The 9756-nt window shown below is 33.2% G+C and overlaps 2 protein-coding genes across 2 annotated transcripts; both read right to left on the minus strand.

Moving 5' to 3' along the window:
• Nucleotides 1-438: 438 nt before the first annotated feature.
• LOC149954634 (uncharacterized) lies at nucleotides 439-4706 on the minus strand. The gene is made up of 6 exons (XM_090167476.1): nucleotides 4649-4706; nucleotides 4058-4138; nucleotides 1796-1894; nucleotides 1078-1176; nucleotides 687-787; nucleotides 439-625 (listed from the first exon to the last, which is right to left on the minus strand). The coding sequence occupies exons 1-6, from the start codon at nucleotides 4704-4706 to the stop codon at nucleotides 518-520; spliced, it is 546 nt and encodes a 181-aa protein (XP_090023602.1). The 3' UTR covers nucleotides 439-517.
• Nucleotides 4707-6420: 1714 nt separating this feature from the next.
• On the minus strand, nucleotides 6421-7891 carry LOC149954635 (uncharacterized). The gene is made up of 2 exons (XM_090164532.1): nucleotides 7303-7891; nucleotides 6421-6447 (listed from the first exon to the last, which is right to left on the minus strand). Exons 1-2 carry the CDS (start codon nucleotides 7703-7705, stop codon nucleotides 6440-6442), a joined length of 411 nt encoding a protein of 136 aa, XP_090020658.1. The 5' UTR covers nucleotides 7706-7891; the 3' UTR covers nucleotides 6421-6439.
• Between the last annotated feature and the right edge of the window lie 1865 nt (nucleotides 7892-9756).

Below are 9756 nucleotides of genomic sequence, written 5' to 3' on the forward strand. Positions count from 1 at the left end.
GATGGGTATTTTCAGTTAAAGGGATAGTGAAATCTCTAAGTAACATTTTTCTAAAAATGTGTTTATGGAAAATAAGTACATTAAATAGGATCATTTTTTCAATTAAAACTATTTTTAAATTTAAAGTTGGAGAGTAGTGCTTCTGACATTTTTTCTCTTAATGGTCGCAGGTACTAGTTCTTGTCTCTATTTGTCATCTCTAATCTGATTGTTTTGCAAAGACTTAAGTGAAAAAAATTATTTTTAACCGCTAAAACTTATTAATAGAAAGAAGTTATTTTAAGTTTTAATTAATTTATTACTTGTAGTAAAAGGCTCACCCTATTTATTTTAACCTTATATTTTTAGATAGCACTTATCATTGATAAGGGACATGTAATACTGGTATATTACTGTTAGTTCGTAGCATTTAATGTTTTTTTTTGTATTTAGAGTTTTTTGAAAGCTCTAATTTGGTTATAAACAAAATATTTGATGCCTTTCCATGTTCGGTTTTTTAAAACTAATGGGTTTTTAGCTAAGCAATTGTTGCATTCTTTTTGATTTGGTACACGAAGTTCATCAATGCAGTATTGCAAATGTTTAAGTACCGCTTCCTTTTCGTCAGGGTTCCAAACAGTTCGAGCTATTCAAATAAAGAATTTATGTTTATATTAAGGCAACCAAAATGCTATCCATGGACTTACTAAAATTAGTCTTGGTCTTTTTAATTGGACTATCAAGTTTTTTTTTTCTTCAATGCATTCATCATCACTTTCCTTTCGTCTCTTATTGGAACGATTTTTGACTGTTGGTAAAGCATATTACATTTATTAGCGTTTATTTTTATGTGCTAAATGTATTACTATAGCCAAAATTTACAAAAAGTGACGATAGAAATTCATTTTTCACAAGGATAATGGAAGTTTCAATCTTTCTCATACCCTCTAAATTTTTTTAAATATGTAAATCAAGCAAAATTTCAAGTTTTCCAACACCACTTTTTGTAACTATGGTAAGATATATTTTAGTAAAATTTTCCCTTATAGGGATTGTATAAAAGAAATTGTATATATCCGTGGACTGTGATAGCCTTACCGTACTTAGTCTTGGTCTTTTTTATTTGACCGTCAGGTTTGTTTTCTTCAATGCATTCATCATCACTTTGCCTTCGTCTCTTATTGGAAGAATTTTTTACTGTTGGTAAATAATATTACATTTATTAGTGGTTTATGTGGTGTTCAGACCGAGTGGGTAGTTGGCCGAGAAGGTGGAGAGTCAAGAAAATGTAAGGGGTGAGGCTCCCCCATACCCCCAAGGGAACACCCTGTCTGTATATGTGCCATCAAATTCCGGGTGGGTACTTCACCCACTCTGAATATACCAAGTTGGTAGCTATACCCACATTATCCGTGGGCCCGGTTAGTACAGCCAATAATTACAAAAAAAAAGAAATTCATATTATTTTCACAAGGATTATCAAAATTTCACTTTCTCATACCCTCTATTTTTTAAATATTTTTGTTAAAGGGCAACAAATGTGAGGTTTAAGAACTTGAGATATTTAGCATTATATTCCCTATGGCAGTAAAGCCCATTTTTCGGCATTAGATGCCATCCCTCAGTACTTTATTATAAGTAAATGTAAATCAAGCAAATTTTAAGTTTTCCAACACCACTTTTGTAATTATGGTAAAATATATTTTAGTATGATTTCGAAAATGAACAAATAAAAATTAAATAAGGGTAACTAAAATTTTTCCTTATAGGGATTGTATAAAAAATGGTTTATATCCATGGACTGTGATAACCTTACCGTAATTAGTCTTAGTCTTCTTAAGTTGACTATTAAGTTCGTTTCCTTCAATGCATTCATCACCACTTTCCTTTCGTCTGTTATTGGCACGTTTTTCTACTGTTGGTAAATCATTACATTTATTAGTGGATAATGGAAGTTTCAATCTCTCTCATACCCTCTATTTTTTTATTATTTTCGTTAAAGGGCACACACGTGATGTTTAAAAACTGGAAATAATTATTGGCATAATATTTCCCGTGACATTAAAGCCAATTCTTTGGCATTAGACGCCATGCCACAGTAGACTGCATTTTAAATAATTGTAAATCATGCAAAATTTAAACAAGCGCAAAAGCAACGAACGGGGAAACGCAATTTAAGCAATAACAGGGTTGCCACGAAATTTTCAAAAACAAATTCCCTGACTTTTCCAGGTTTTGCCGGCATGTTTTTGGTATTTCCCTGATATTTTAAAGTAAAAATTAGCCAATTTTGTATAATTGTATCGTCAAAAATAGCAGGCCGAGTCGAGTAGACGATAAAAAAGAACTTACAGTAGCGCAAAATAATTTCAACAACCGCATGTGATGTTCAGCGTATTTAAAATACGTCTGCGCCGAATCTAAAATTTCCCAAAATATCTCGGGAAAAAATTAAACATTTCCCTGACTTTATAGATTTTTTCCCAGACTTTTCCCTGACGTGTGGCAACCCTTACTGTTAAGTTTACTTTTTTACGCTGGTTACCTCAATTTGTTTATAAAGTCCTTTTATCTATCACACAAACGCAAACTTTAATTTTCGCATTTCCCTGCTGGTTGGTTTTCTGCTTGTTGCAGCCTACTTTTACGACTGATTATTTTTCGAATGAGGTGGACCAAGGTAGATACATCATGGTTTTACTTTAAATTTAACTTTTTTGGTATATATCAAGAATTTCTGCAATTTTTTTTCAAATACTTACTTCGATTTCTTATAGAGTGTAAACTTTCATAAATTTGAAGCAACAAGAATACATTAAGATAAAAATTTATATTTGGTCCCCTAATACAGTTTAATGGGTTTATTCCTATGAATTTCAATTAGCTTAGGACTACACCATATTCGTCAATTGAAATCAAGGATTTATATTATATTTCCCAATAAACATAAACTAGAACTGTGATATATGCGCCAATAAATTGTCAGTAATAATTGTAAAAACCCCATACCAGGTTAAAACTGAGCTGCCTTAAGCAGTTGTAACAGACCAAGTCATTACCTACTTATTAATTAATAAAAACCTTAATATCAAAAGTTCTATTACATTAACAAACTAGGACACTACTTATTCCATACTATGCTTTATTTTATTCCAAAGCCAGTTACCTACTCGTTTATAACCAGGGAGGGTTCCTAGAAAATTGAGATAAATTTCCCGAGCATTTTTCATAAATTTCCCGACCATTTTCAACAAATCCAAAGAGCTTGACGAGACTACAGAATAGGATATTGCTAAAAGGCCATGGAATTACTTAGTTCGTAAGCAAGGAGTAGAACTCAGACGGGAAGTATATTGAAGCTTCGTGAAATCAGCGAAATTCAGAAATTAATTTCCATGACTTTTAGGGCTCTTGTTTTAAATTCCCTGACTTTTTCAACCATTTTCAATTACCCTGACTTGGTAAAAACTACATGTAGTTTTTACCAAGTGGCAATGTACCTTAAACCATATTACAATAAAATTAAAACTAAAAGGCCACGATACATCATGACTAAAATATTTTTTTTCTTTTAAATAAAAGAAACATTTACATATTTGGGCAGCTTTCGGACCGTGGTCACTTTTCAAAGCCGCGTTATAATTACAACTGAGTTGTAACAAACCAATTCCACTCTTTTTAGATATTCGAATAAATGTAAAATAATAATTATAAAGCAAGTAATGGCTCCCTTCCGTTTTATTGAAAGGGCCTATGTACTGAAGATGGCTATAGTTGCTATGATCGTCAGGAAGGTGCTTTCATCTAGTATCAAGTTTAAAAAATGTTGTAATATTAAAGTCCGTAATTAAAAAACCAATCCAAGCAAGGCAAGGATGACTGCGCACATATTATTAGGAGAAATTAAAAGTGATAATTAAAGTTAGATTAAAATAAATCGAAATTTCTTATAACAACCATGACGTCTAAACATGTGGGTTAAAAGCCTACATGGAATGACCCTACAATATTCTATTAAAGTAATGTTCTCTTTTGAAAAATAATTAGACCAGAAAATGGCATTGACTTGGTTACTTACCATCTTCCATATCAGGTTCATTTTGGTCTTCATAATCATCATCACCATCATCCTCCCCCTCCTCCTCATAAGCATCATCATCTAAATACACGAAAATACTCAGTTATGTATTCATTTGAAAAAATTCATTAAAAAGAAACAACTTTTAGTAGGAGGCAGTTGTATAGCCAGGAGTTGGTTTTGGGAGGGGCACGTAATTAAAAATAATAAAATATTGTACACACAACCTATTTGGGTTATTTTATGACCTTTCATATGTTAACAGGGAAATAGGGATTTTTTTATCGTTAGAAATAGGGTTAAATAGGAACCAAATACATGTAGAGGCCATTAAATGAAAAATTAGATCTTTATTTAACTTTTTAAAAGTAGGATATTTTTTAAATTGTCTTAGTTTTAATTTTTAAAATTGTTTTATCACAAAAATAACGAAATTTATAAGAAATTGCGCGGGGGTACAAATTTTGCGTATAGAAATATAGTTAAAAAAATTTAAAACATTATATCCAAATTATTAAGGAAAAAGTGCTGTAGATAAGTAACTCCGTTGAGCAAAAATGTCATGTCATGACTGCGTTAATCGATATGTACCATCTACAACATAATTTCCTCGATTTCCGGAGTTCAGAGCTTGATGAAATAGGGACATGGCAGTCTGTAGCTTTGGCCATAGCCGACATTTTGAGGGCCAATTTTTCTATAGAAAAAAGCATCTTGCAAAATCACTATGCCATGTCCTTATTGGTTATTAAATCTTTTAAAACTAGGACTGCCAGGTTATCAGGTATTTTAAAGCTTTCATACTTTTTTGATGAAAAGTTAATGATAAATAGCACTGCCCAAATTTGAGTTTTAGAACTGCAAATCCAAGTTTAAGAACTGTCCAAAACTGCCAGATGTGCCCATTTAAAAATTTTAGCCTCCGAGATAGGGTGATTTAGGGACCAAATCCAGATTTTATGAATATTGGGGGACATAAATTTATAGTTGTGCTTGGTTGCCTATAAATTGAAATGTTCTTCAAAAGTAGTGTTTTAGTTTCTTATATGTTACATTCAATTTTTCTAAGGGTGACAAGCCAAGGGTCCTGGGGGATTTTGCCACCAGTCCTGGAAATAGCACACGTCCACTGGTCCAAAACCAGTTTGTAATTGCTTGGACCAGTTTTTTAATTTAAAAACAAAAGAGAGCTTACGAAGTTACCAGCAGCCTTTAGTAAGTGTATCAAGTTAAATAAGCAACTATTTAGATTGACGATTTTTAGTTAGAAATTTAAAAATAAGTTCCTAAGCATAAATAAACCAGGGCCCTGCGAATGGGCGATTTCGCATTCTTTAATCGGCTATCAATTGAATCAACTAATTGAATTATAATGCATGATTCAATTGCTATTAATTTTGAAGATTAGAAAACAGCCAATTTGCAGGGCCCTAAACTAAACTTAATTTTTTACATTTAGTTCAACTATTGAAACTCCTTCTGTGATACCAATGTAAACTTATAAAGGTAATATTTGCATATTCCAAAAATAATTTTGTGATACAAAGAAATCTTGTGATGTGATGCCAAAAAATATTTGAGTCTGTGTTAAAGGCAGTTTGAAAATTAATTTTGATACCGACATAACCGAGGACATAACTTAAAAAATTACAATGGGACCAGTAGAAAAAAAATCTAAGTAAGGATAACTGGTCCTAAGTACCAGTTTATTTTCGTAGACAATAGGGGTAACTAATCCTAAGGACTAGTTTAAAAAAATTCCTTATTTCATTACCGTTGCCCACTATTCTACCTAGTAGGCAGTTCACCTCAAATTTTCTAGCTTTTGCTCTTGATTGGTTTAATATCATTATTTTCATCTTTATTAAAATAGTTTATTAGTGGAATCCTTTGGTAGCATTGTTGGAAGGCAATGAAGGCGAGGATAGAGAAGATTCATTATCCTCAAAATTATTGCTTGCCGGTGATGTAACCCAATTATCAGTCTTACGTAATATAAACTAGCCAGAGTCACTCTTTAATGAATGCTCGATACAAAAAGTATCTTTGAAATATATGACCTAAGATTATCTCTTGGTATAAACACTGTCAATTTTCAAAATATAGAATGGCTGCATTTGAAATCCGAAATAAAGTGTATTAACACAAAGGTTTTCATATTTTCTTAACACATTGTCAGATTGAGTTGGAAAGTCAACCCAACGCAACATGATACTACTCTGAAAAATGTGAACCAGACTCGACCTGTAACCCACCAAGTCAGGTTTAACACTGAACAGCGGCATGCTTAGTTTCGATAGATGGCGCCAGGTTACTCAGGATCCGTAGTGAAATTCTAAGAGAACCGAATTAAATAGGCCATTTGTTACGCTCCTGCCCCAACTATGCCTCTGTAATAATAATAATAATAATAATAATAATAATAATAATAATCAGCTAGGATAATACCCAAGGCACCACCCTAGGCCTAAGTCATCGAGCGACTTTTAAAGCCTTTTTAATTCAGGTGGCCGGGTTACAATGCGTAGGAGGGTGGTGGCAAGCCCTGCGAGCCAACAGCTCCCTACACTAACTTTTACCGTTAACCTCAACACATTTTTATGGACGGGGAAACCGAAGATCTCGAGGGAAACCCCTTAAATCAGTGGGGAGAGAACTTGCAAACTCTACGCAGAAGGATTTGTTAAGAGTTTTCACCCAGTGCCACAAGCTGGGATCGAACCCGGCTCCTCTTGCTGCGAGGCGAAAGTGCTAACCACTCCGCCACCCCAAATATTTCATTAAAACCAGTGGCGTAGCCAGGATTTTTTTTCAGGGAGGGCATACAATTAAAAAAAAATAAATAAAAATTTTATTCTTTATGGGGAAATTCAGTATTTCATTGATATTGAAAACTGTTTGGATTGTTATAAATTGGAAAATATTTGTGGTAATTCAGGTTTACAAAGCCATACAAAAGGTGTTCATTAGGTTAAAATTGGAGTTAAAACTAATAAGAAATCATTTTACAGGCGGCGATAGGGTTTTAATGGAAAGTTGTTTACAGTTCCATTCCCATTATACCAACACAAATACAATTCAGTAACTATTAAAAATTGGATTAGTTTTTTAAATGGTAGTCAAACTCCAATAAAATACCCATTGTCTTCCTATACAGTCCATAGAAATTCATTTAGCATTCATTATATGAGTTTTTCGTAAGAAAATTTATTTATAATTAGATGAATAAATAACTTAATATTTACCTGTCAATGTCACGTCAATATCATTGAAAGTTTTTCCTTTCAAAGAACTTATATTCCCTTTCTCCATTTGAATTAAAACTTTGCTAACTTTCGCAAGTTGATTTGCGTCGTCTGGCAGACGATAATACTGTTTGTGAATTTCCACACCGTGACCCATAAAGGTTGCCAATTGTTCGATGTCATTTGGTTGAAGATTCATCACCTGCGCTATAGTGGCAACATGCTTTCGCAGTTTTGTTGAAGTAAAACTTGATTTATTTTTAACACCCGACTTTGAAGCACACTCCGACATACAATCAGATCCTCTATATGGTGTTAATGTTTCTGTATTTCCCCTTGCAAATAAGTATGGGTTGTCTTTACTGATACCCACATATTCACGCGAGTGAACTAAAAGATCCATACTATTTTTTAACTTAGGCGTAAGTATAATTGGAACTATTCTCCCCCTCTTTCCAACTATCTCTACCCTCTGCAATGTTGAGCAAAGCTTTTTCTCAACTACACTGAGTGATTTTTGTACGTCGGAAGAAATATCATTATCACTGGCTAGACCCTTTAAATATTCTTTCACCTCTATCCTCTCAGATTCTCCTGCTCTTTTTCGGTTGAAAAGATAAGTCTAGCGAGTGTTATTTTTGAAAGTTGAGAAAAAACTGTCAGATTCGGGACTTTACCATCTACGGAACACTCGTTTTCAACTTTTTCCAGTTCGCTGTCTAAATATAATTTAAATTTCACTATATCTTCAGCCATAGGTAGGAGTGTTTTCTTATTCATCTTTGATTTCTTTAAAGTTTCAAGGGCATGGGTTGAAATCTCTTTTTCCCAATCTCTATCCATTAGTGTGACAAAGTTTTTTGCCATGTTTTTTTTCTCCAAATCATCACATTTGATGGCTTCGCTTTCCAGTAAATTTGCTACCTTTTTCAGAGACATGCCTAATTTCAATGCCAATGACGGTGTTGAAAATGTACTGCCTACGCCTTGAAATTTGCAAACTGATTTTGTTGAGCTGATAACATCATCAAATCGGCTTGGTTTTAATAAATCTTCCAGATGTCCTACAGAAGAATCTTTTTCTTTTGCATCAATTAGTAATTTACCAAGCTCTCTCATTTTTGATGAAATGTCAGTTAATCTTTGTTGGTGATGGCCGTGTTTCCTAAACATCGAGTACCCAAATTGCAATATTAGAGGATCTTGCCGAACAAAAAAAGTAGTTTCATCCGCAATCATTTGGTTTAGGACTTTTTCTTTAAAAATATTAGGAACAGCATTGCCTACGGGGAGTAACATTAGACCATCTTTCTGTTGAGATTGTTTTTTGGATTTGTTAATTGGCGCCAAATAGCACCTCTTAGAATGACGCCACAAATGTTGTCTTTTATAATAACCTAAGCAATGCTTGCATGGAAGATAGTTGGACAGAAGCTGATCGTTTGATGGACGTCTTTTAACTTCAATTAAACCTTTCTCCTTTGTAAAATGCTTTGCATTTTTTACGAACAATCCCTTGTTTATCAACATCTGAAATTTTTTTCTTCTAGTAGGGGATCCCCTGCAATGCATTAGGGCTGATTTCACTTCTTTTACCGAACTGTGTTTCTGCTCAAGATGCCTTGCGAGTTTAGATAAATATTTCTTACAAAAAATACAGAAATACTTTTTGTTATATACTCGTTTGCAATTTATTTTTATGGCTTTACTGATATGAAGATCCTTGTACTCTCCATCCGTAAATAAACGTTTCTTAAATTTCTGTTTATTTAACTGGCTTTCTTCAATGTTCAGACCTGAAACAAACCAAATTACTCAAATAAAAGGTGTTTAAGATTTAAGGTGTGAGATTATAGAATATTTTTTTAAGTGTAAACAAAAGGGAACAAAAACAACTAAAAATTTGACTTAATTAATTTTACACACTAAACAGTTATGAGTGGTTCAAATTTGGGGTTGAACCAAGGGGTCAGACATTTACCAAAATCCCGTACATAAAAATTACAAAATCACTTAACTCTTTCTATAGTAAATTAACATTAAAATCAAAAAATCACTTCAAAAAGTAATGATAAAATCGCCAAAACCCTTAAATCCCGTACAAAATATTGGCAAGTGTTTGACCCCTCGGGTTGAGCTCTATTTAAAACCACGTTAAGAAAATGCAACAATAAATCTTACTTTTTTGTTTTGACACTCTCAGAGAGGGTCCAGCTTCATTTGAACAAGAAGAATCTGAGGTTTTGGGATCATCGCATTCACTTCCCTCCGAATCTGACTCAGATTCACCATCAAAATTACTAAAGCTACCATCCGAGTCATTTTTGCAACCTGTTATGTATTTATTAGAATCAAGATCAATATTGCTATTTAGTTCATTGTAATCGTCTATTAACTGACCTGTCGGTTTTTCGCAGATAGATTTATTATCTACATGTCCTTCGTCGGTCGCTT

This window comes from Leiobunum rupestre, chromosome 2 (genome assembly GCF_980474605.1).
Source record: "Leiobunum rupestre chromosome 2, qqLeiRupe1.1.hap1, whole genome shotgun sequence".
Lineage (NCBI taxonomy): Eukaryota > Metazoa > Arthropoda > Arachnida > Opiliones > Sclerosomatidae > Leiobunum > Leiobunum rupestre.

What these genes read in the sequence shown, in the direction of transcription:
- LOC149954635 (XM_090164532.1), bottom strand. Translation starts at nt 7,705, where the DNA reads ATGGATCTTTTAGTTCACTCGCGTGAATATGTGGGTATCAGTAAAGAC.
- LOC149954634 (XM_090167476.1), bottom strand. Translation starts at nt 4,706, where the DNA reads ATGTCCCTATTTCATCAAGCTCTGAACTCCGGAAATCGAGGAAATTAT. An exon ending in AAAGACCAAGACTAAGTACG is followed by an intron (nt 788 to 1,077) that starts GTAAGGCTATCA and finishes CTTTACCAACAG; the next exon opens with TCAAAAATCGTTCCAATAAG. An exon ending in AAAGACCAAGACTAATTTTA is followed by an intron (nt 626 to 686) that starts GTAAGTCCATGG and finishes TTATTTGAATAG; the next exon opens with CTCGAACTGTTTGGAACCCT.